We start from the raw sequence: 27,504 nt of genomic DNA, 5'->3' as shown, positions 1-27,504 counted from the left end.
TTTGACCCAGCGGTTGGGTTACTACCCAGAAGGTTGGGTTAAACATTTAACCCAACCGCTGGGTCAAAACAGCCCATTTGCTGGGTTTGACGCGGGTGAAGAGAAACGACTCTCTCACTGCAAACTGCTAAGGATACTCATCAAAGTCAGGCAACACAAACCTGATTCATGATTCGAAACCATATCACTCATTAGAAAATGCAGAAAATAAGAAATTAATATTTTAATTTTAAAAGAAATTAACATTAATTAAAAATGTTATCATGATGATTTTTTTTTTGGCCGTATCGCCCAGCCCTACTTGTACGACAGTTGGTCAGAAGTGATGGTCAAATGGATTATAGTTAAAGTGTTTGCAGTGAAACAGTTTTTCTGGTTAAAATTTTTTTTTTTTTTTTTTGGAGACTGTGATACTTTTTTCAGGATTATTTGATGAATAAAGTTAAAAAAGAACAGCGTTTATTTAAAATAGTTTTTTTTTCTATTTTAGTAGAAAAAATATATAAGTCTTTATTATCCCTTTTTATCAATTTAACACATCCTTGCTGAATAAAAGCATTAATTTCTTTAAAAAAATAAATAAATACTGACCCCAAACTTTTGAACAGTATATTGTTACAAAAGATTTCTGTTTTAAATAAACAACTGTTCTTTTTTAACTTTATTCATCAAATAATCATGAAAAAATTATCAGTTTCCAGAAAAATATGAAGCAGCACAACTGTTTCCAATATTGATAATAAAGCAGCATATTAGAATGATTTCTGAAAGATCATGTGACACCACTTGGTAGTTGAGAGCGCTGCTGTCAATGGGAATGTCACCGATCCGCCTCCATTCTCCGCGAGCTGGGTTATAGGCTTTGACCACAGGGATATCGCACAAACATATAATCTGCTCCTGGAAAACACAAGCTTTGTGGAGTTTGCTGCGTTTCAGAGAGCCCCGCTGGAGCCAGAGGCTTTTCTTCGGCTCGTAGCTGAGCATCCTCCTCTTGTTCACCACATAAAGCCGCTCGTTTACCGTCACAACCTGCATCTTTCCCAAAGAATGTGGCAAAGGGGCCACAAAACCCCATTGGTTCCTCTGAATGCTGTAGCATTCTACTTCCTTGAGCCTGGCGTCCGATACCGGATCCCTGCCTCCCAGAATGTACAGGTGCCCGTTGAGGTAGCCCACGTACGAGTGCATTCTTCTGAGAAGTCGTTCCGCAAGCTCCTGCCAACAATTTAACAGGGGATTGTAGACCCAGAAGTGCTTGGACAGGTGCGAGGCGAGATACAGATTGTTCTCTGGCGTGGTGCAGACCAAAAACGTCTCCACAGGAGAGCGTTTGAAGTTCTGATTGGTGAGGTTCATGACCGGGGACGCCATAGAATAGATGTCGTCCGTATAGGGGTCATAGCACATGAAAGGCTCATTTGGCCGTCCGAAGAAAAGCACCATTTCTTTTGCACTCTTGCCGATTCTTTGTTTGGCAGCATGTACGCCCTTTGAAATCGTAGCGCTCGGCTCACCGCCGGCCCCGTCGAGGACATTCGAAAGATACTTCTTTATAAAAGGCTTTGATTTGAGGCCTTCTAGATAAACCCTGTCCTTCTCTGAAAACAAAGCCCACCGCACACATCTAAGGACCTGCAGCGCATCTTCAGCATCCGCATGCGGGTTATTCTCAACCCACTGTATTGCAAACGAACACACTCTGCGTTCGCAGTCCACGTCCAGAGAATCCAGTGTGAGGATCTCCTTAATTTGCTTCAGGTCCAGCTCACAAAGCTCTCGCGCGCTGGCACCGAGCTGGACGAAGTTCTTCGCGATGAACACCTGAGCCTTGCTCTTCAACTCCAGATTGTCAAAAGTGTCGGCAAACTTCAAAATCCCTGCACAGTTCGAAAGGTCCAGCCTTCTGGTCATGAAGTTGGCACACGCTTGCCGGATATACTCCAGCTGCAGCATGTTGGCAGCTGCATAAAGCCGTTGCACGTTGCCTTCAGTGATTGTCACTTTGCCAGTGTAGCAGTAATCGATTATGACAGCCATTGAATGGGCGTCCACCTCGTGAATGGTGACGCTCCTCTGAGTGCTCTCATACAGTCCTCCGGTAAACATGCTCTTGAAATACGGGCTCGCAGCAGCCAGTATATTTCGGTTGCACTGGAAAACTTTTCCTGAGCAGCCTGAGGACACACTTTGCTCCGGGTCAGGCTCCACTTCGATAGTCACGTCGACTAACAGCTGCGAGTCGTAGAATAATTTCAGCTCTTTCATCAAACTTACAGCGTGGTTCGTGTCCTCGAGCTCCTCCGGACCACCGAAGCAGTTGACCGAGGCCATGTCGAGCCCGTTCTCTCCGTCCGAACGCAACTAAATTCTGTCCGTTTGCGGCGGAACCGGCATCAAATCTCCCTCAGCTCTCAACGTGTCATGAAAACAACAAGCTGTGGGCTGCAGGTACCGCTTCCCTGTTGCCTGACAATGCAGACATGTTTCATGAATGAAACGCGGGCCTTTTTTTCACTGTACGAAATTATTTTAGTACAAACGATCGGCAGCGGCGATGTCCGTCCCGATTAATTTCATTTCGCTAGGCTTTTGATCTTGAGTAATCGACGTTGCGTGTCTCACTCAAACATGCTGCCGCCGAGCTGCAGAACACGGCGCTGATTGGTCACATCGGCTGCGTCGCAAAGTCTGTTAACCCGCCTACATAGACAGCATTTATGGGCAGCGTAGGCCAGTGCTCTTAGTGTGATACCATAAGTGCTGCCCGCAGCTATGCGACCCAACAGTGCCTTCTAGGTAGGCAGCTCACTATGATTTGAGACATAGCCAGTCTCAGCGCTCTGTATTAAGTTCGGTTGGCCTGCTAAAGCTTTGTTCAGAATGACAAGCCTCAATAATATATAAAATATAGATTTAGTTACAAATATTAAATATTCTTTTTAAAATAGAAAGTATTGCATTAAAGTATGCAGTTCGTGAATTCATGACATTTGTTTTGTTTCATCAAATGTAAATTCATGTCCCAGTCACATTTTCTTGGAACGTACACTATCAGAAAAAAGAAAGAAACAACAACAACAACTCTGTTTTATATTTTTACATTTACAATGTTATTAATATTCTATTTATTACAGCCAAGTATGCATCTCATCAAGTTAGTGTTTTAAGCATTTTACATTTATTCCAAAATAATAACTTAAGGCAGTAACAATTTAAACAATATATTTTATTTGTGAATTTATGTTCAGCTATTATTTTTAATAGTTATCTTTGAAGTATTTTTGAATTTTATGATTGATTAATATACTACAAACACTTTTTTTTGACATTTTTATCACAGAATAAAGCAGAACATATATTTTCTAGTTTCTAAAGGTTACTGTAATAAATGATATGTCAATTAGCACTGCATTATTCATATACTTTATTTATTACCTGGAGATGACTTGGAAAAACACATATAAAAATTGTAGCAATCGTGTGTTTATTGTCTTCATGTTTTATCAGTCAAAACGTTTCTGCTTTTTATTCAGTTTAGATACAGTGATAGCTGGATGCCTTTGTCCATATTAGGGATTTCCTGGCACATTATAAGTTATTACTTCTATGAGTCTGTTTTGGACTTTCCCTATGAATGAAACAGACAGGAGAGTGTTCAGTGCTCAGTAATGTTCACATCGCCTCATTTTGGATACAAATGAAGCGTCAGGTCATGCATAGACTATCTTGTCTCTTTGCATTTAAATCTAGATGTATTCACACTGGCCCTTGAAAATCTCTACGTGACACATCCCACGCATCTCCCGCGTATTCTACACTCATGCTCCCACAGGTCATGTTTTCATGCCATTTTCAATCTTATTTTGACGTATAACAAAGTGGTTATATCTAAGTGTGTGAGTTGTTTACTTACTTTTTTAAATTAGTCTTCCCATTAATGCCATCATATTGTTAATTCAGACTGATTTGCGAGTGCGCACAAACACGAGGCTGGCCTGGTTTCACAGACAGGGCTTAGACTAAAACAGGATTAGGCCATAGTTCAGTTAGGACATTTAAGTAATTTTTATTAACATGCTTTAGAAAAAAAAACATTACTGGTGTGTATCTTGAGACAAAACAAGGGCACTGACATATTTTAAGGTCAATCAGTGCAAGTTTCTTTCAGATTTACATTTTAGTCTGGGACTAGGCTTAAGCCTTGTCTGTGAAACTGGGCTCAGGCGAGGCGAGAGAGACGCTGACTCCTGCTGTAATCAGAATCAGAAAGAGCTTTATTGCCAGGTCTGTTAACACATATGAGGAATTTGTGACAGAAGCTTCCACAGCACAAACAGAAGGACAGTGACAAGACACAGATAATAAATATAGAGTAAGTAAGAGGAAATAGCAATATCCAACAAATTTTTTGAAGAAAAACACAATATACAAAATAGGCAATAGATGGTATTTGTGTGTAAAGGTGTGTTATGTACAATTAAATGCAAGGAAATGTGAATAAGAAGTATGGTGTGTTAAATAAATGTAGTTATGTATTAAATGTTTATTGTAAAGTTAACTTCATGAGATGGATTGCCTGAGGGAAGAAAATGTTCTTATGCCTGGCCGTTCTGGTGCTCAGTGCTCTGTTACGCCGACCAGACAGCAACAGTTCAAAGAGGAAGTGACCTAGGTGTGAGGGGTCCAGAATGAATTTGCTCAGCTCTTTTACTCACTCTGGATGAGTGCAGTTCTTGGAGAGTGTGGAGGGTTGTACCAGTGATTCGCTCAGCAGTCCGAACTATCTGCTGTAGTCTTCTGAGGTCAGTTTTAGTAGCTGAGCTGAACCAGACAGTTATAGATGTGCAGAGGACTGATTCAGTGACTGCAGAGTAGAACTGTATCCGCAGCTCCTGTGGCTGGTTGAATTAAAATTAAAAATAAACATTTTTTTTCTCATCCAATATTTTGAGGAGGCACTGCCTCCCTTGCCTCCTCAGAGGAAACGCCCCTGACACACACACACACACATATATATACACACACACAGTTAAGATTTATTTATAATTAAATATGTTCTGATTTAAAAAATAATTCATAAAATTGTCAGACCGGACAGTCATGGTTTATTTGAGCATTCAACTTAAAGGGTTAGTTCACCCAAAAATGAAAATTAGGCTGCGTTTTACTCACCCCCGAGGCATCCTAGGTGTATATGACTTTCTTCTTTCAGACGAATCCAGTCGGAGTTATATTAAAAATTGTCTTTGATCTTTCAAGCTGTTTCATGGCACTCAACGGGTGCTGCATTCCTTCAGTCCAAAAGACGTGAAATAAAAAGCTCCCTTTCATAAAAAAAAGTGTCTCACACGGCTCCGGGGGTTGAACAAAGGCCTCCTGTAGCGAATCAATGCGTTTTTGTAAGAAAAATATCCATATTCAAAACGTAATAATCACTTGAATCTAGCTTGCGCTCACTGTTGTAAACGAAGCAGTTCCGGGGGAATGACGTATGAGGTCGGCTTTGCGCATGCGCTGCTCAGAAGTGACGCACGCGGAAACGCAGCGGAGAGATCAAAACAAAACAACGGTCACTAATTAGAAATACAAAACGAGGATTTGTAAAGAAGAATGTCAGAGGATTTCAATATAAGCCAAGAGGAGACTGGTTTTCCTTTGCTAAAGTAAGGAAACTTTGCTTCTTTTGATCCTGTTAACAAACGTTGGTTTCCACGAGACTCACCGGCGCATGCGCAATGCTGACCTCATACGTCATCCGCCCGGAGCTGCTTCTGTGTACAACTGTTGGCGCAAGCTACATTAAAGTGATTATTACGTTTTGAATATGGATATTTTTCTTACAAAAACGCATCGATTTGCTGCAGGAGGCCTTTGTTCACCCCCCGGAGCCATGTGTGAGACTTTTTTTTATGAAAGGGAGCTTTTTATTTCACGTCTTTTGGACTGAAGCAATGCAACACCCGCTGAGTGGCATTAAACAGCTTGAAAGATCAAAGACAATTTTTAATATAACTCCGACTGGATTCGTCTGAAAGAAGAAAGTCATATACACCTAGGATGCATCGGGGGTGAGTAAAACGCAGCCTAATTTTCATTTTTGGGTGAACTAACCCTTTAAGTAGATTTAACTGCTTTTCAAGGGGATTAGGGTCAATAAAGCAGCACTGCAGTTTAGCCTGAACACATTTTAAAGCTAGTGCTTACAACGCTGACTAAGACACAGTTATGACATTTTTATTATCAAAACAACAAAACATGAGTAAATGCATTGTGAATATACAGTAAATAAATGTATTGCATGACAGTTTGACTGAATGATAGAACAGTGAATTAAATTTGATTTATGTAATTGGTAACAGAAAGAACGGTTTCATGAGGAGTGTATTGGGGAAAAAATATATGAATATTTAAAACTATTGAATACTATAGTGAACATGTACACTAGGGTCCAAACGTCTGAGGCCACATTGAAAATTTGGATCATTCTCAAATCGTGCTGGATAAAATTAACATAATGAATGAACGATATTATGGAAAAAATATACTTTAAAAGAATATACTTAAGTGTGATCTGAATGTAATGTTTTCAGACACTTAATTGTTAAAACAGGTTAATTACAATTAAATGAAAATGTATATTAAATGCAATCAGCTAAAAGATTTGAAGTAAACTACAAGTTTACAGTCAACACAATTAAGCACACTTCTTTTTCACAACTGAGTTGTAATGAAAAATATTAGATAATAAATTTACAATAAAATTTTTACTAGTGGTATCAAACTTTTAGCTCACATAATTTTCTTTGCCAAATGGTCTTAGTTATAACTGCGATTAAGCACATTAATCCTGCTCAAGGCATCCTTATTGTCTATGGTCTTGTGGACGGTAATGATGAAGGGGAAGGCAGAGGGCAGCTAGACTCTGCGGCTGAGCTTCTGGTGACCCCAGTGCAGGCAGCGCAGTCTCTCAGCCAGATCACGACGGCCCGCCCGCTCAAGACCGTCCTGCAGCAGCTTGGTTTTGTTCGGTTTGTCCCAGGAACGCTCATACCTATCATATATAAAAATAATACTGTGTAAAATAGCAAAGCGCCCATTTAAAAAAAATAAATAAAATAAAAAAAATTATTAATACACACCATGATTCCAGCATTCTCTGAGCCTGAACCCTCTTTTCTTTGGATGTGGCATGAAACTGTCTGACTTCATTTCTGGTGAATCCAAGTTCAAATGCTAAAACGGTCCACTCAAACCCTAACTGCTTAGCAATCTCCTGCACAGATTTCATATTGATCACCGCATCCTAAAGGACAAAGTACAGTATGCATGGACATATAATGGGAAAATGTTAATATTACTAACAATATTGTAGAGACGACTCACCTCTTGTGCCTTGTTTGGCATTTTATCCACTTGCACAAGGATTCTAGTTGGTTCCACAGGCAAGAAACAAGAGCTACAATGCAGAGTCTGTCAGTACCATCTGATGTCTTTCTACTTACTTTTTACTTTTTAAATTAGTAAAAAGTACAACACTTTTTTAAATGTAATTTAAAACACTTACAAATTTGCACTGTTGATGTTAATGTGGCTGGAGTGGTCAGTGGTTGTCAGAGAGACTGTCCAACACAAACCTGCCTGGTTAAAAATTAAAATATCACAGTTCACTCAAGCTTTTACATTAAGAGTTCACTTAGTGGAGTGAATGTAAGTGAGCATCATTTTGAAATGATTGCACTTTAACAAATAAGGGTTTGTTTTATATACCACAACACTACATGCATGTGTTTATAGACATATTACACTATATATTATCTTAAAAGAGATCTTGTAAAATATTATAAAACTATCTCTTGATTTTAAAAGGACAGTAACATATTTAATCATGTCTGTCAACTTGACAAATATATTTCCTATATTATTATGACATATAGTTAAATAAACAATTAATGATCTATAAGCATTTCACAGATTTATTTGTAATCTAAATGTGTAAAACTACAGTATATTGTCAGTGCATCTAGTTCTTTAGCTGAACTGGTTCTATGCATTTGTTACATGTTAAGTTAGAATAGCTCCAAGTCCAGACCTCTTCTCTTCTTCATTGTTTAACTCCAGATCCTCCAGCCTGCACAGTTAAAAAAGCCAAGATGTACAGTTGTGCATAAATCTTTGGATAAGTGAATAAGTAAAAGTGTTGTTGAAGAGTGCATTTGATTTTGGAATAAAAAGTTGGGTTAGCATGTTAATGTTGTCACATGACCACTCTTGCCACATTTACCATTGTAGCGTGGAAATGAAGAGAGTCATGCACAGAAATAAACACAGACTAATATCAGAGATACAGTAATTTTTCATGAAAGAAATATGTCATGATGCATTACTGAACCCACTGTGTTAATTCAATGTAGTCACATTTATCATTGTGGCGCTCAAACAGTGGTGTAGATGGAGAGAGTCATGCACAACATTGAACAGAGAAGACCAGTATGATTTTTCAGACAAATGATTCATGTTGCACTTTAACACACAGGGATACAATTTTCTCATGTATTAATTGAAATTGAAAAAAAATTGAAAAAGGTTATAGAAAAACGTACTGCGCCATGTAGAGGACCTCAGATGATGCCAACCCTGAAACAACATACAGAACTACCAAATTTTGCTATAAGTTTGATTGCATCATAATTGGTGTTAATAGTGTTCATCGTCTGTTTGATTATGTCTTTAATTGATTTTTCTGTACATTTCTGCCGTATGTACAAAAACTGACAGTCACCACTGATAAGCTACCACTAAATATTGTAGAAACTTAATTTTCTGTAAAGTTGCTTTGCAACAATTTGTATTGTAAAAAGCGCTATACTAATAAACCTGAATTGAATTGAATTAATTATCATTAAATAATAATTAATTAATAAAAATTTGAGTTACTGAACTTACCGTGTTCATTTTACTTCTTTTCAGTTACTTGTCTTGCCACGTTTGCCGCAGTGGTTACTCAAACAGTAACATGTAGATGGGAAGAATCATGCACAACAACAGAACAGAAGGCAAAATAAATGATTATTTCATGTTTTGATTTACCTTAATGGTAAGACAGGTGATTTGTTCGTCCTAATCGCACACAAGAACTAAAGCAATACGCTAATATTAATTTCCACTGTATTACGTCATAACAGAAATAGAATGTTTATGTACAAACAAGTGAATAGAACTGGCACCGATCCTGCGGGGGCCCGACACGGAAATGGCCCATATTCCCCATTAACTTTAACCAATCAAAAAAGCGACTTAAGGAAAACACAAAGGCCTCTGTTACATTTTCCTCGTGAGACACGAATAACTTGAATCATAGGCGTAAGGTGAACTCAAAATCCTATGTTAGTTAATCTAATAATTACGCACATCATAAACCCATCTTTTTAGGCAGGTAACAAATATGGGTGTCATGCCATAAAATATTTTTTTAATAGGGCTACTACTTCATTTGTATTTAACGTAATCACAATTTAATAAAAACGTAAGATACTAATTATAACGCTTTCATTTGCAAGGTTATTCAAACAGCGAGTAAATGTTGTAGAACAGAAAGCGAGAAAAAAACATTACATTATCATACATTATCGCTTACTTCAGTCTAGCGCGAATTTACGCATTCTCAAAAAAATTTATAAAAAACACTCTCGTTATAATAAATGATGCTGTCTGCACTGTGAAATGAATCTCTTACTTACATTGTAAGTATCTCTGCACTTGTTGTCTATATGATGAGAGAATTCGTCCGATAGCCTAATTCAGTCAGCGAGCGCGGCGTTTCAGCGATGACTCATCTGAACGCTTCTGATAGGTCGTTGCATTCATAAACTCAACGGAATCGTGTGTGATTGGTTGTAATGTGCTATGCTGAAAAAACACGTAATAAGTATGACACCAAATATGACCCCAAAATATATTGGCCCATGTTTGCTAAACGATTAATGAATCCAACTTCCTTTGCTAACATTTAGTAGTATCTCAATATGGTGCATCCCAAATTTTGTGCAAATCAGACAAACAGCCTAGGAGGAGTAGGTTTTTCCAAAAATTTAAATATTCTTTTGAATATCATATTTCAGTTCCCTATTACTGATATCCTCTGTTCCCAGGTACAGTACGAAACTTTTCCAAACATTATATTTCAGTTCAAAAGCCTTTTATTCAACATTTGAAAAAATTACTATCTATTATCCTTCCATCATAAACCAGTTCTTAAAAAAGATAAACAAATGTTACCATTTGATGTGCAAATGTCTTGTCCACAATGCTCTGTATCACGAGCATCATGTAAACATACAATCTGGAATTACTGCCATTTACTCTAGGCTGCATTTGTACTTCAACAAATACAGTGTTTTACAGTCCATTCCGTCTGCTTTTACAAATGCATCAGATCACCCAAATAATTATCTTGCCATATGTTGCAACATAATTGACAACATTATTAAAAAAGGAATGCAACTTGCGCAGCAGAAACCATTCAGGTACTACTCTGGCAATACTGGTTATCTAATGTAACAATGCAAGTTAACAGTAAAAGTGCTATTTGAGAGACAATGACTTATGTTTATTAAATCATAACATCTACCACAACCAATACTGTCCTTATATTCATATCTAATTATTAATATCATTTGACAATTGGTTTCAATGGTTAAAAAATTGTGCTGCAATTAGGCAAATGATTTGCACGTAAACACTTGTATGCATAACACTCTGGGTTTCAGCCATCAGGCATATTGCAGTGGTGCTGTATTTGTAAGATAAATATCAATATTTCAAACGTAATAAACACTTTTTTCTCACTTCCGCTGACTGTCATACGCGGTAGACGTTCCGGCGGATGACGTAAGACTTCGACGTTGCATGATTAGTGACGAACGCGGAGACAAAACAAAATAAAATGCCATTCACGAATTAGAAGCACAAAACGAGGATTTATAAAGAAAAATGTCGGAGGATTTTGATATAAGCCAAGAGGAGACTGGTTTTCCTTTGCTAAAGTAAGGAACCTTTGTTTCCTTTGCTCCTGCATTTCTCAGAGGCACGCGCACGACGCATACGTCCTTCGTCATCCGCTTGAACGTCTTACGCGTACCACAGTCAGCGGAAGTGAGAAAAGAGGGTTTATTACGTTTGAAATAAGGATATTTATCTTACAAAAATGCATGGATTCGCTACAGGAGGCCTTTATTCACCAGCCCCCCAATATAACTCAGATTGGATTCGTCTGAAAGAAGAAACTCACATACACCTAGGATGCTTTGAGGGTGAGTAAAACACAGGCTAATTTTCTTTTTTGGGTGAACTAACCCTTTAACAGTACTTTTCAACTTCAAATCACTTGATGTTATTTTATTTCCACTTCAAGTCTATAAGCAACAGTTGTGCCCAGCCAGCTGGGCCTGAGACATTTAAGGTCAGAGCAGTTTAATAGCAGCCATCCCTCCAGCTGCCGTCACACAGGGAGCTCAGAGCAGAGACACTCTTCGGCGGGGTCAGTAAACTGCAACGACAGTGACTAGTGTTAATGACAGCAATACTCAAATGTGTTATGCATTAAAGTATATATAAAAATATTGCCAATAATGATCAATTTGTTACAATCACAAACTAACAATGAACAATTTTGACAGCATTTACTATTCTTGGTTAATGTCAATTTCTACATATATAATGAATTATGAACAAACATGAATTAATTAATGAAATCATTTTAAAACATTAACCTACGCTACTGCTCAAAAGTTTTGATTCAGAAAGAGATTTTATTGTTTTCGAAAAAAGTCTGTTATGCTCATCAAGGTTGCATTTATTTGATAAAAAATACAGAAATATTATTATAATCTAAAACAACTGTTTTCTATCTTAATATATTTTAAAATGTTCAGTAATACATTTACACAAGTAGAGGAGGAAGAATTGTGAATGATTACCTGCGTATGGGCTGGGCAATTTTACTGCGTGAGGCCCCACTTGTCCCAACAAAGGAGGCAGGACGAGGTAGAGCGCTGCGACTGGAGAAGAGGGTGCCGGATTTGCTGGGGAGAGGGATGCTGCTGCTGCTGGGGATAAAGCTGAGACTAACAGAGGAAGGCATTGTGGTGGCACTCTGGATGGTAGGGCTCACGTACGCTGTGGCTTTCAGAGGGGGCCGTAAGGATATTTATCTTACAAAAATGCATGGATTCGCTACAGGAGGCCTTTATTCACCAGCCCCCCAATATAACTCAGATTGGATTCGTCTGAAAGAAGAAACTCACATACACCTAGGATGCTTTGAGGGTGAGTAAAACACAGGCTAATTTTCTTTTTTGGGTGAACTAACCCTTTAACAGTACTTTTCAACTTCAAATCACTTGATGTTATTTTATTTCCACTTCAAGTCTATAAGCAACAGTTGTGCCCAGCCAGCTGGGCCTGAGACATTTAAGGTCAGAGCAGTTTAATAGCAGCCATCCCTCCAGCTGCCGTCACACAGGGAGCTCAGAGCAGAGACACTCTTCGGCGGGGTCAGTAAACTGCAACGACAGTGACTAGTGTTAATGACAGCAATACTCAAATGTGTTATGCATTAAAGTATATATAAAAATATTGCCAATAATGATCAATTTGTTACAATCACAAACTAACAATGAACAATTTTGACAGCATTTACTATTCTTGGTTAATGTCAATTTCTACATATATAATGAATTATGAACAAACATGAATTAATTAATGAAATCATTTTAAAACATTAACCTACGCTACTGCTCAAAAGTTTTGATTCAGAAAGAGATTTTATTGTTTTCGAAAAAAGTCTGTTATGCTCATCAAGGTTGCATTTATTTGATAAAAAATACAGAAATATTATTATAATCTAAAACAACTGTTTTCTATCTTAATATATTTTAAAATGTTCAGTAATACATTCACAAAAGTAGAGGAGGAAGAATTGTGAATGATTACCTGCGTATGGGCTGGGCAATTTTACTGCGTGAGGCCCCACTTGTCCCAACAAAGGAGGCAGGACGAGGTAGAGCGCTGCGACTGGAGAAGAGGGTGCCGGATTTGCTGGGGAGAGGGATGCTGCTGCTGCTGGGGATAAAGCTGAGACTAACAGAGGAAGGCATTGTGGTGGCACTCTGGATGGTAGGGCTCACGTACGCTGTGGCTTTCAGAGGGGGCCGTGTTGAGAAGTTGCCCACGCTCTGAACTCGCTGCTGTAACTGGCCCAAAGATGGAACTGAGACTGAACAGAGAGCAATAAAATTTGACCTGAAGTTCATGACAAAGTGCGATATAATCTGCTACAAGATAATTATCATCCAATTTAATGTGATGTTTCGACAGTGTCACAGTCTTACTTGCAGACTGTATCTTGGTCAGACCACTGTGGGAATCAAAACTCTGACTGTTTCGGAGTAACGACAAAGATGAGGACGATGTGGCAATGTGAGCGGTCGGAGCAGGAACATTAGGCACACTGATGACACTGGGAATGCTGGGAGCTCGAATTAGGTTTGGCATGCTCCTCCTTAGCTTGTCTGAAAAAAGAAAGACAATGCGTGTTAAAACGGGCAATCTAGCACAAAAGGAAAGTATTTAGGTAAAGCGTAATGTATAGTCTATAGTCTATGTAAGCACAGTCTATAGGGCCGCCCGGGACCCACTTACGGGGGCCTCAGCAAAATTCCAAGAGGGCCTCAGAATGACTTAAAATAATTTAATGATGATTATTGATAATTATAAGAATACACTGAAACAACCTAATTTAAATAAAATGCTAAAAAAAGCAAGATGTAAACTGAAATCATATTTCCCCCCTCAATAACTATTGTTTTTATTAAAGAACGTACAGTTCCTGAAACTTCTGAAATCACAAAATGAATTGTGGTTAATTTTTTTTTACCAATACTGACACTCCCAATTTTATAATTATTGTTGTCTTGAACAACAGGGGGCCTTTGATTCAAAAAGGTTGAGAACCATTGGTCCACATGTTTTTCACTTATGTATTATAAGGCTACTTACTACATAAGTGAATAAATGTTATGTGAATAAACATTAATTATTGATGATAGAGCTATTTTTTATTTATTTATTTAATTTACATTAATGTGCAATTCACGTGACTTTTTCTATGGACTAGTTTAGTTAGTTAACCAGTTTCAATGATATTACATTATAATTTCACATCTCTTCCTTTATTCTCTATGTTCTTTCTCATCCAGCTTTTTACGCCTCTGACCAGTTTGCTTTTTTTGTTTTCTTGCTTTAACTGGGGAATCTTATAAAATTCTATCAAATGTTTTACGTTTAAATTAACGTTGAGGTACTACAAGACCATTTTTACTTCATTTTGGTTGCCAGACACAAGATGGTGCCAATCAGTGGCTCTCAACTCCGGTCCTGGAGACCCACTGCTCTGCACACTATTCTACCTTGCATTCATATCAAAACATAGAGAGTGGAGCGATAAACCAGCATGTTGCTATGGAGAATGGTTAAAAATAAAGTTTAGAATAATGATAGAACTTTAGCTATGTCCCAATTCAGAGCCTCATCTTTCGAAAGCTGCATTCAAAGACTGATTGTGTCACCGAAGGCTGTCCCAATTCGAAGGCTCCTTCAAATGTGGCCTCCAGGCAATGAAGGATACAACTAATGGATCCTATGCGGACCCAGACTATCCCGAGATTCATTGTGCATCGATGATGACAGGAATTTTGGAGAGAAAATGCCAGATTACACTTTTAAATACAAGTATTGGGTTTCAACTTACTCAAATATCTAATAATACAAATGTAAAAGAAAAAAAAATGAAAGTGGCCTAAATGTTGACATATCCTACTCAGATGAATGTAGGATATGCACAGATGCCGTGTCCTATGCTGTGAAAGTAAATTTGTTTTATTTTCACTTCCGAAAGATGAGGCTGCAAAGAATCAGTGGTTAAAATTCATTTTTTCCACTGTACCACAGCTGTACAACCCCAATCTTTTTTACTGACGACTGCTTCTCCAATCTTGGGGAATTCAACGCGGGATTTACAAAACGCTTGATCTTGAAAGATGGATCAGTTCCCAGTTTATTTGGACCAGCTGGCTCCACTGAATCACAACCTGTAAGTATGATACATAATAGATGCTTATATTTTCTATCTGTATCAAAATACAGAACTATGGCATTGGGCGTATCGTTTCCGACCTGCGCTGTACGTGGTAGACCAATCACAACAGACTGGGCCATCTGACCAATCAGAGCAGAGTAGCTCACGGAAAGGAGGAGTTTAGAGAGACTGAATCTTACAACTGCTTCGAAAGAATCGTTTGAGAATCGTTGGAAAATGAGGTGATATTAAATGCATATTTTGAGAAAACAAAAGCGTTCTTTGACCTTGCTTGCATGGAAAATCAAGTATTCTCAAGAGACATAATAATATATTAACAGTTTAAAAGCAATGGAAAGAAAGGATTATACCACAAAATCAAACAATCAAACTTTAACATTACTTCAAGAATGCTAAAATATAGTTTGAACTTGTTGAATTGCTATTGTTATCAGTATATTTTCAGTCTACGCTTGATAAGAGCGTGTGTAGTCTGACCTGTGTTGGCTCTGAAGCTCTGGGTCTCTGGAGCTGGACTGGAGCTGAGGTTGGGCATGTGCAGCTGCTGGTAGGACAGGCTGTTGAGGTACTGAGGCGTGGAGGGGCTGCGCCGGCACTCTTTTATGCTGGAGAGGCTCTGTGAGTGGGACATGCTGCGCTGCATGGAGGATGTACGGAAGAGCTGCGGCTGTGGAGCGGACAGCTGATCGTACTCTTCCTCTTCCTCCAGCTCAGCCTCACTCCTCGTGCTCCTGCGCGCACCTGTGTGCACCGAAAAACTGGCACTGCGGCGTGTGGCCGTGGCAGCGGTGCTCGCGTACTCCTGCCGTAGACCTAAACACAAACACGTGTGTCAATGGGTTTACATGAAGCATCCTAAGTACAAAATACTTTTTCGGCCCCAATCCACACTTTTAGAAGGTATTTTGAAGAATGTTGGTAACCTAATATTTTCGGTTCCCATTGACTTCCATTGTAAGAACAAAAATTACAATGGAAGTCTACGGGAACTGAAAGTGTTTGGATACCAACATTCTTCAATCTTTTTTTATGTTCCACAGAAGAAAGTCATACAGGTTTGAAATGACATGAGGGTCAGTGAATGATGACAGAATTTTAATTTTTGGATGAATTATCCCTTTAATCTAATCTTAAGCAGACGTACTCTCCTCCTGCAGTCGGGCCATGACCTCCACATCAGTCATGTCCTGAAGCTTATAGCTCATAGGGATGGTGTCATCCTCCAGCTCAGAGACACTGAGCTCACTGTCTATGGACGACTGAGGACTGAGAGGCCTTTGCCGATGACTATTACCTGAAATAGACAAGGAGAATTAAATCTCACGTATAAAGCACTGACTGAAAAAACTAAAACATTTATTTAAAGTGCATTTTTATACTGCTTGAAAATCATGGTGCCCTGTTTTGTTCATTTTGTCTAATAACTAAACTCTATAGCAAATAACATTCCCCATAGAAAAAAATAAAATAGATAATTTTGTTTAAATAGTATTTTCGCCTGACACACAGTGTTGATGTGCAGAATACATACTGCTTTACTGACTGCAGAATTTTTGTTTTTGTTTTGTGTACATAACAGAAATTATGATGCATAAATTAAACATCGACTAACAATGTTTTTAGTTTTATCTTAAATGAAATATGATAATATGATATTGTACTATCATATTATTTATGGTGAAATTAAGTTGTAAAAATCCCAAAAATTATTAAACTGACCTACGTTAAGTAAAAGTTTGGCTTATATCTAAAGAAAATGTAATGATATAATCGTTTTACTTTCTATGAATGTTTTTGTCTTTGGGGAAATAAATATTTTTGATTAATAGTAAATCAAAATTTAAGGTTTGAACCAATCCATAAATATAATATGAGAAAATGTGATTATTTTTTAAAAGTGGTCTGAAATAGTTTTGTTTGTTTAAGAAATAAATTATTACATGAATTCAGCAAGGATACATTAAGCTGATCAAAAGTGAAAGTAAAGACATTTCTAATGTTACAAAAGATTTCTATTTCAAATAAATTCCGTTCTTTTAAACTTTCTGTTCGTCAAAAAAAAACAGAAAAATATGTATGTTTTCCACAAAAATATTAAGCAGCACAACTGTTTCAACGTTGATAATAATAAGAAAGCAGTTTCTTGTGCATTAAATCAGCATATGATTCTGAAGCATCATGTGACACTGAAGACTGGAGTAATGATGCTGAAAATTCAGCTTTGCCATCACAGGAATAAACTACATATTAAAATATATTAAAATAGAATACAGTTGTTTTGATATTTAATAATATTTCATAATATAATGTTTTTGATCAAAGAAATGCAGCCTTGGCGAGCAGAAGAGACTTCTTTCAATCTTTCAAAGACATTTACAAATCTTATTGACCTAAACTTTTGAAAGACTCAGAATACAGCACTGGAAGTTGTGTGTATGCTTTGTGGAGCACGATGATGATCTTGGTCAAGCTTACTGTGTGTAGCCATGTGATAGAGGAATGTGGGAGATCTTTCGGTTAGGCTTGAGCAGTTCCTCCCTGTGAGAGACTTCTGATGGTTTGGTGAAGGTGGATCTGGGTCAGGAGAGAGTTGATAGATATATATCAGACTATGGTGAGTAAAAATGGCCTTTAAAAACAATGAGCAAAACCACACAGTATAGACTACATAAAATTCAGTTTTGTTGCTGAATAATTATAGTCCTGTGTTGGGTTGCCACTTGCTGTCCATTGTAAAATCTGTGTCCTAAAGCAAAACCAGTTGACAACCAGTACCATATGCAGACCTTCTGTGACAAATCTTTGCCTCTTGGAACATATGCTGCCATGTTTCCAGACACCATGAGGTCATCACAACTCATCTGTGATGTCTCACATTTCACACTGCTTGAAAAATGCTGAGCTAATTGAAGGAAATGATACCCGATGCCTGAAAAAAACATCAATATGTTCTTTCTCAGCTATTCTGACTTCATGTTTCTCAACTACGTAGTTTACCAGTATATTTCAATCAAAAAGTAATAATAGTTCTATTAATAATAGTTCTATTATACTTATGGCCCTCGTGAAAAAGAAGGGAGCTTAAGAGTATTGAATATACAGTTGTAGTGTACTTCAAATCTTAAAAGTATTTTTTTTTTAACTGTAATTATATATTAATTAAATAAAAGGCCACTTAAGTGTACTTACTTAAAGAGAGTACACTTTAATGACTGCTTCTTGACATACTTAAGTACACTTTTAAAGGGTTAGTTCACCCAAAAATGAAAATTCTGTAATTAATTACTCACCCTCATGTCGTTCCAAACCCGTAAGACCTTCGTTCATCTTCGGAACACAAATTAAGATATTTTTGATGCATTCTGAGAGCTCTCTGACCCTCCCATAGACAGCAAGGGTACTACCACGATCAACGTCCAGAAACGTAGCAAGGAGATCGGTAAAATAATCCATGTGACATCAGGGGTTCAACCGTAATTTTACGAAGCTACGAGAATACTTTTTGTGGCCAAAAGTTAAAAAAAAGACTTTATTCAACAATTCGTCTCCTCCGCGTCACCCTAGCCCATTTTGGAGAATATGCACTGAGCGCAAAAAGCGTATGTTGTTCTGTGTCAGCCGCACCACACGGATACGTTTTCTACGTTGTTTGTGCCTTGATTTGAACGTAATGTTTGCGCTCAGTGCATATTCTCCAAAATGGGCTAGGGTGACACGGAGGAGACGAATTGTTGAATAAAGTCATTTTTTTTTCTTTTGCGCACTAAAAGTATTCTCGTAGCTTCGTAAAATTACGGTTGAACCCCTGATGTCACATGGATTATTTTACCTATCTCCTTGCTACGTTTCTGCACCTTGATCGTGGTAATTACATTGCCGTCTATAGCCCTATTCGCACGGGATTAATATTACCTGGTGACCTCCAGTCATTTGTAATAATTGCGGAGGTGAGGTTGTCTGTGATCTTAATCCCGTGCGAATCGGTCATGTCTGTAATTTGTAAAGTAAAAATTCCCCCGCAAATGACCTACCATATTTCGCCGAACACCGAGGTCCTGTGATAATATTAGTCCCGAATTTGTGTTCCGAAGATGAACGAAGGTCTTACGGGTTTAGAACGACATGAGAGTGAGTAATTAATGACAGAATTTTTCATTTTTGGGTGAACTATCCCTTTAAAAAGTGCACTTTGGAATAATGTCAAGTTAAAGGTTTTGCTTTTAAATACATTTTATTATATCATTGTTTTAATAGTTTAAAGAAGTACACTTTAACCCTAACCCTAACCCTAACCCCATGTCGTTCCAAACCCGTAAAAGCTTCGTTCGTCTTCGGAACACAATTTAAGATATTTTGGATGAAAACTGGGAGGCTTGTGACTGTCCCATTGACTGCCAAGTAAATTACACTGTCAAGGTCCAGAAAAGTATGAAAGACATCGTCAGAATAGTCCATCTGCCATCAGTGGTTCAACCGTAACGTTATGAAGCGACGAGGATACTTTTTGTATGCAAAGAAAACAAAAATAACGACTTTATTCAACAATTCGTCTCCTCTGTGTCTCTCCGCATCACCGTAGCGCCATTTTGGAGACTATCTGCTGAACGCAAGCAGCGTACGCTCTTCTGTGTCAGCCGCGACACAAGGATACGTCTTCTACGTGTATTTAAGCTTTGATTTTAATGAAAACAGCGCATCCATGCAGCGCGGCACAGAAGAGCGTACGCTGTATTTTACGATGTATTTTAGTCCTACTTAAATGGAAAGCACTCAAATTCTGCTAACTGCATTTCATATTAATAATAATAAGTAATAATAATAAACTTTATTTTCTATAGCGCCTTTAAAAGTCGCTTTACACAAATAAAAAGGATAAAATAATAATAATAGTAATAGTAATAATAATAACAATAAATAAAATAAAAGTAAAATAAACACCATACATATGACACAGAGAAATCACTAAAAGCTATTCTGAAAAAAAAAGGGTTTTAAGAGCAGATTTGAAAACACTAAAAGATACAGCCTGTCTGATCTCAATGGGACTCCAATACATACTCTAAAACACTAATACATTTTTAAACAAAGTGGCTGAAAACATTACATTCAGTTCACTTTTAAGGTATATCATTTCTGTAAAAGTATGCTAAAGTGTACTTCTTTTTCACAATGGACTGAATAATACACAGTACAAACTATGTACAAACTATCAGACATACAGTACAGTACCCCTATTAGCAGTTAGAGAGAGTTAGAGAAAGCATCTAATGAATAATAATGAGAAAGTGTTTCTGGTCTTAGGTAAGGATGAGTGAGGCACACGTGTTACCTGTTTGCTCAGTTAGTGCAGGTTTAGTAAAGGGTTTAGAACAGCTGCTTAAAGAAGAGAGTCCGTCTACAGGACTGTACAGAACGCTTGAAGAGAGGACGCCTCTCCATCTTTTGGCTAATGGGAAAAGGAAGTGCAATTAATAAAAAACATTACACACAGCAACATTAATATATTAACAGTATGATTAGTGTACTATTGTGAATGAGGATATATAAAATATATTTAAAAATCCATTTACACAGTGGGGTCCACATTGAACACGTTAAAAATATTGAATTATTTTTATTTAATCCAAAAATAAACAACAGTACAGTAACTAGGAAATTCTTCTCAATTTCTCCTTTTGTGTTCCATGGAAGAAGGAAAGGTTCGGAACTTTCATTTTGGGACAAACTATTCCGTTAAAAGAGTGAAAATGGGTTGAATAAGTTATTGGTAGTTAAGCGGACCACAGTACTTATGCGTACCTTAACAATTAGCCTTTTCAAGATCGCATAAAAACAAGCATTCACGGCTACCCAGAAAAACAAAGGTTTTCAGAGGCTGCTGGAACAAAGATGTATTCATGACCCCGTTTGCAGAGAGCCAAGCTCGCTGAATCTGGCCTTTCAGAGCGCCCGCAACTCCACAACACACATCTCTGTATATGCACCTCATACATCATTTATGTTTGGACTGATCCAAAGGAACAACTGATACAAAAACATTTCACAATGTCCCCAGGACAATCTTCGATACATCTGTATTATTTAGTGCTGATTCTGCAGGCAGATTTATATAGGAGTCGTTTCTATGGATACCATCCCCTCCAGCAGCATAACTGAACTACACAAGTACAGAAAATGTAGGTTATCTATTCACCTTTTAGCTACCAAGACACTGCAGTGATAATTTTACATCTCCTCAAGTTCGTATTGTTTATGATCTTATCAAGTTATATATTATATTGGGTAACATTAAACACTCCCCAGCCTTCCACTCTTCATTTTCAGATTTTTTTAGACATCTACAGTTTTCTATAATTAAATTGTATATGTATCTGCATTATATCTAGATTCCATTAAAGAAATACTTCACCCAAAATGTAAAATTTGCTAAAAATTTACTCACCCTCAGGCCATCCAAGATGTAGTTGAGTTTGTTTCTTCATCAGAGCAGATTTGGAGAAATGTAGCATTGCATCACTTGCTCACCAGTGGATCCTCTGCAATGAATGGGTGCCGTCAGAATGAGAATCCAAACAGCTGATAAAAACATCACAATAATCCACAAGTAATCCACACCACTCTAGTCCATCAGTTAATGCCTTGTGAAGAGAAAAGCTGTGTGTTTGTAATAAACAAATCCATCAAGACGTTTTTAACTTTAAACTGTCACTTCCGGCTAAAATACTAGTCCATAATCCATAATAACACTTCCTCCAGTGGAAAAAGTCCATCCCCTATTGTTCTCTCACATTAAAATCCACCGACATTTTTGTTAGGAACTAGGAACGATGCTTGATCTGTGCATATTTCTCTCTTGATACAGATGAGACAAATTTTTTACTGGAGAAAGCAATATTATGGAGAGAGGACACTTATTTTAGCTTTTAGCAATGGTTTGAAGTTAAAAACATCTTAACAATGAATTTCTTACAAACACACAGCTTTTCTCTTCACAAGGCATTAACTGATGGACTAGAGTGGTGTGGATTACTTGTGGATTATTGTGATGTTTTTATCAGCTGTTCTTTGGTGAGCAAGGGATGTAATGCTACATTTCTCCAAATCTGTTCTGATGAAGAAACAAACTCATCTACATCTTGGATGGCCTGAGGGTGAGTACATTTCGGGTGAACTATTTCTTTAAAGAAAATCTATAATGGTCAATCCCTAACCCTCAAGCTCAATTTGGCCATAAACAACAATGACATTTTAGACACTCACATTTCATACTTTATATTCATGGTAATGATGGTAAGTACCTTGGTCCAGCTTGTAGCACAATGAGCGTTTGGCTAACTCCACCTCTGGTCTGGGGTTGTCCAGCACGTGTCTGCACCACTGAAGAGGACTGAGAAGATGAGGAAACAGCTTTGCTTTCGGCGACACGTACAACCTGGTGACATAAAAGCTTGGTCAAAACATCCAAATCTGTACTTTTGCACACTTTCATTATTGTAGTGTTGCCTGGATGCTTCATGAATTTAATCATGAACCTAATAATATTTGTATTAGTTCAGCTGACTAAAAGGTATAGTTTGAAACAGCACCTAAAATATCAAAAGGCATATATACTATCTGCTTTCAGTAAATCTTAGTCACATGTTTGAAAGCGACAATAAGTGTTCACCTGAAAAAATATCTAATAAAAAAAAAAAAAACATCTAATGTAAAAAACTAAAATCGAATATAAAAACATGATCTCACTTATTAAAAGTGTCCTACTAACTATTTTGCAAGAATACAAAATAAATATAGGTCTAAATTTGAATTCAGGATGTGAATGATGTTTATTCGACTTGATCAAATGTCTACCCATTTCCGTGAATGTCCTGATGTTATCTATTGTATTGTTTTGGTTTTAATGAAGATGTAACACTGAATAAAACTCTGTTTTAAATACATATTTTAATCTTAATATCCTGTGCCATACTGTATGAACAAATAAAGTGGGCTTCACATCTGAGACCATAGTGACATTTTTGTACTTTTTTCAAAAATTACTTTTTATGTCATTACAAATTATATTATAATCCTAGTTTAATAATGTCCTAGTATTTGGTTTGTCCCTCTTTTACTTAACACAAAAAAACAAGTATTTGTGAGGTAGCAATTTTGTATGAATTCGTACAATGTGATTCAGATGAAAATGTACAAATTCACACTAAACAGCCACCAATTCAGCAAAATATAAAATAGTTACAAACTGCCATGAGATTGTGTTGGCAGCAATCAAGTTGCATGAACTCCATAAGTTCTCCAGCATGGGCAATTTCAGCATTATGGATGTGACATTTGAACTCTATAATGACAGCTGAAATGTCTCGGTACAAATAAACATCTTACAGTATTTCAATTGGTAATGCATATTCTCAAAGCACCCAAACAGGCAAAATATATTTTTCTAAAGCCCCCCAAAACAGGCAAATAGGCATGCATTATGGATGTGACAGGAAGTGACAGAATCTTCAGTAGACCATTTTCTTTGAAATCTGAAGTCTAATGTATAAATATATTGATAATATTGAAGTGGTCATAGCTGAACATAAAAATATCAACATATATATATATATTATGAAGAGTGTTATGAGGAAAAAACTATATTATGGATGTGACGTGAACTAAAGAAGTAAGTTCAAGAAAACTTCTGCCCCTTCTATATAAGAGATTCCAAGTGGAATCCAAGTAGTTTTGACTCATTATTTTCAATGAGTCCCACTGCAGGAGTTGTGCATTCAAGACTAATGTTTACGGTGGCCGAGAAGTGCAAAGCAGATCACAATTCTGAAAACAAAATAACAAATTACAAACGCAAATGCAAGTCTAAAAAACAAAATAACAATTCAGAAAGCACAACAACAATTCAGAAAACATTATAACAAGTCAGAAAACACAATGACAAATCCGAAAACAAATGAACAAGTCAGAAAACACAACGACAAATCCGAAAACAAAATAACAAGTCAGAAAACACAAAGACAAATCAGACAAACCGGAAGAGGTAGGTATAGTTTGAGGCAGCGCCATTGGTTTGGGATTATTCACCGCTGACTGGACGAGACATCTGTCAATCAACGTATACAGGAAGAACCAGCCGAAGAACAGCAGAGTCGTGGTAGAAAGTTTGGAGATGGTATTAAAGTAGCTCAGTTTAAATGTATTGTATGAATTGCCCTTACTCTGGAATAAAAAATACGGGGTGTCTATTTACATGTAGTTAAAAGTAGCAGTAAAACATCAGCTCCAGTGGTGCAGATGGATAAGTGCATGCCCTTGGCTTTTTAACACGATCGACCCGGGTTCGATACCGCCTTTTGCCGAACTTTTTTTTTCTCCCTTTTCAAATCTCGTATCACATCGTAAAGGCATTTATTTTCAATAAAAATTAAGGAAATAATCAAAAAGTTGAAAATAAAGTATCGGGTAGGGTTAGGGTAGGTGTAGGGAGGGCTTTATTGTACCAATAAGGTGGCATCCATTTAATAATTAAAATTAAAATGATAATTTACACTCAATACGTTATTATTGCATACTGTTTTATAATGTACTACAATACTGAAGTGCAGATAATTGCCACTATTTGCAACAAGTAGTATACTTGATAGTAGAAATCCTGCTATTTTAACATAGTGTAAATAGGTATTTGCACTTAGTGTAATTAGCATATTGCTAAAAATACTGCTATTTTCACTTAGTGTAAGTAGAATCCATTGCTAATACGAGATTTGAAAAGGGAGAAAAAAAAAGTTCGGCAAAAGGCGGCATCAAACCCGGGTCGATCGCGTCAAGAATCCAAGGGCACGCACTTATTCATCTGCGCCACTGGAGTTGGTGTTTTATGGCCACTTTTAGTGTTTTCTGACTTGTTATAATGTTTTCTGAATTGTTATTTTGTTTTTTAGACTTGCATTTGCGTTTGTAATTTGTTATTTTGTTTTCAGAATTGTGATCTGCTTTGCACTTCTCGGCCACCGTAAATGTTTCATCCCATAACAAAGACAGGCCAGATTTGGTCCGTTTTCATTTCTGTATAGTGCACAGGTTCAAGTTAGACTACTTTTGACCATCTGGTGTGAAATCATCACAAACGACCAGTCAAATATTTATGCATCTTTGCACTTCACATTTAGAAGACAAACGATCTTAAGAAAAATTGAAATTTTTCACATCAACAAATGCAAGAAACAGCAAGCCAGTCTGCTACCCTAATAAGATATGCTGCAGCATCAGTGATGTTCAGACACCCACCCACCAAACAATGAACCTGGACACATACAGTAGTCCACTTATGGTGACATTTCATGGGAACTGAATTTAAGGGATGACAAAGAGCATGCGACGCTGAAAATCAAACCATAGCCTTCTAGGCAAGAATTACACCATTGTTTACTAAGTAAATAATACAGCATAAGTACCAGCTATAATCAGACTCTCCATCGATGGGAAGAACAACATGAAGGTCTAGTATTTCCACCTCATCCAGTACAGTAGCATCATCCTCATCAGCACCAGTCACTGACTGCGGATGAAAATACAGATAGTGCTCATCCGATAGTCCAAGAGAGGGAGAATATGAAAGTGAAACGCAGTAATTCCCGGTGTCTGGGCCAGCCGGAGCTGCTAACAGACGGGTGCTGGAGGTGTAGTTGTTCGCAGCGTTTGCTCTCGTCCTGAGCTGCTCGTTTTGCCTCTCCAGTTTTCTCACGAGCTCTTGAAGCTTTTTCACCTCCAGTTCTGCGTTCATTATCTTACTGTTGCCATTGACGTCCGCCATCATCTGCGGGTTGAACAATAGTCCGTCCATTGAAGAGAAAAGCATATAAACAGTAGTAAGATGGTGGCGGTGTTGTTTACCGTGTGCCCAGACTCGCAGTGCTTTCAGACAGCTTGCATGCTTCATTCAGATGCTTATGTGCTGCTCATGCCCGTGTCTCTCTCTGTCTCCTCCCCCTCAGTTCAAAACACAACACACGACCACCACATTACCAGGCAAAACACCAGCCACTGAACCCCAGCTCCTCGCCAGCCCTCATTTGATTCAGATGACTAGCAATAAAATGGTGCCTTAGCCTACATTTGGAGTGTCATATATTCTATTCTATTCAATTCTTCAACTATGTAAGCTATTTCAGTTTCACATTCCCATAATATACACCACCGTTCAAATTAAGGACAGTAAGTTGAACTAAAGTGACATTTGCAATGTTACAGAATAGTTCTATTTCAAATACATGCTGTTCTTTTGAACGTTCTATTCGTCAAGGCATCTACAAAAATAATAAGCAGCACAGCTGTTTTCAACATTGATAATAATCAAAAATGTTTCATAAGCAGCAAAACATCATATTAGAATGATTTCTGAAGGATCATGTGACACTGGTAAAGACTGGAGTAATTTGCTTTGAACACAGGAATAAATTACATTTTAAAATATATTAAGATAGAAATTGCAATAGTATTTCACAATACTACTGTTTTTATTGTATTTTTGGATCAAATAAATATCCTCGGTGAGCTTAAGAGACTTTTTTAAATAAAAAAAATGATCTCACCGTCTCCAAATGTTTGAATGGTATTGGCCCATGTCTTAATATATTGGATGAGATATTAAACTCACAATTTTAGTGTTGTAAATGTATTAGTTTTCTTTTATTGTAATATCACAATTTAAGTGAACAGGGTGAGTTTCAAATTATTTAACTACACTTGTAAAAGTTGTACTATGTTTCACAAGAAAATACGGTAACACTTTATTTTAAGGACCAATTCTCGCTATTGACTTGCTTATTGGCATGCATATTACTAGTGTCACACTATGGTGCACTCAAAACACTCACGAAGATGATGAAGGTAAAATAATCTTTAATTCTCCACACAGAAGGTAAATCCACAAGAGGAAGGCTTAGCAGACGTGAACACATAGATGAGATCTGGCAAACTACGGCAGAACAGACAGGAACTTAAGTACACCGACAAATTAAGATAATAAACTAGACACAGGTGAACAGAATGAACTAATCAGACACGTTGGAAAACTAGGTCAATGGAAACATGAGGAAAGAAAACAAACTAAAAGTCCATGATCATGACAACTAGCATATTGGCTGTTTATTAGTATTTATAAAGCACATATTAATGCCTTATTCTACATGACCACCCCATAACTAAACTTAACAACTACCGTACAAACTATTAATAAGCAGCAAATTAGGAGTCTATTCAGGGAAAACTCTTAGTAGTGAATATATGTTCCCTATTCTAAAGTGTTACTGAAAATACAATTTCAGTCTTTCAAAATTTTTAAGTTTAAC

At 37.3% G+C, this 27,504-nt stretch overlaps 3 protein-coding genes and 1 pseudogene across 3 annotated transcripts in view; all 4 read right to left on the bottom strand.

Moving 5' to 3' along the window:
• Window positions 1–170, bottom strand: part of LOC107670889 (ras-related protein Rab-33B-like) — a 2,523-nt gene extending 2,353 nt beyond the window's left edge. Inside the window, exon 1 of the mRNA XM_016463688.1 lies at window positions 162–170. Coding sequence (XP_016319174.1) covers window positions 162–170 — 9 coding nt within the window. The remainder of the gene's footprint in view (window positions 1–161) is intronic.
• Window positions 171–756: 586 nt separating this feature from the next.
• LOC107670891 (kelch repeat and BTB domain-containing protein 7-like) lies at window positions 757–2,636 on the bottom strand (the record flags this gene model as incomplete). Its single annotated transcript, XM_016463691.1, has 1 exon — window positions 757–2,636. A coding segment is annotated over exon 1 (1,578 nt), but the record flags the coding sequence as incomplete, so codon positions are not given.
• Window positions 2,637–6,779: 4,143 nt separating this feature from the next.
• Window positions 6,780–7,493, bottom strand: LOC107670896 (p53-induced death domain-containing protein 1-like; annotated as a pseudogene).
• A 4,888-nt stretch (window positions 7,494–12,381) lies between these two features.
• LOC107670892 (SLAIN motif-containing protein 1-like) lies at window positions 12,382–26,231 on the bottom strand. Its single transcript, XM_016463692.1, has 9 exons — window positions 25,609–26,231; window positions 22,456–22,589; window positions 20,487–20,603; window positions 17,633–17,731; window positions 16,302–16,451; window positions 15,635–15,970; window positions 13,392–13,571; window positions 12,994–13,276; window positions 12,382–12,563 (listed from the first exon to the last, which is right to left on the bottom strand). The coding sequence occupies exons 1-9, from the start codon at window positions 26,091–26,093 to the stop codon at window positions 12,488–12,490; spliced, it is 1,860 nt and encodes a 619-aa protein (XP_016319178.1). The 5' UTR covers window positions 26,094–26,231; the 3' UTR covers window positions 12,382–12,487.
• Between the last annotated feature and the right edge of the window lie 1,273 nt (window positions 26,232–27,504).

This window comes from Sinocyclocheilus anshuiensis, unplaced genomic scaffold, assembly GCF_001515605.1.
Source record: "Sinocyclocheilus anshuiensis isolate Anshui unplaced genomic scaffold, SAMN03320099.WGS_v1.1 scaffold1366, whole genome shotgun sequence".
NCBI classification, from domain to species: Eukaryota; Metazoa; Chordata; class Actinopteri; order Cypriniformes; family Cyprinidae; genus Sinocyclocheilus; species Sinocyclocheilus anshuiensis.
The sequence above is the reverse complement of the archived record's forward strand: the minus strand, read 5'-3'. Positions and strand labels throughout refer to the sequence as shown.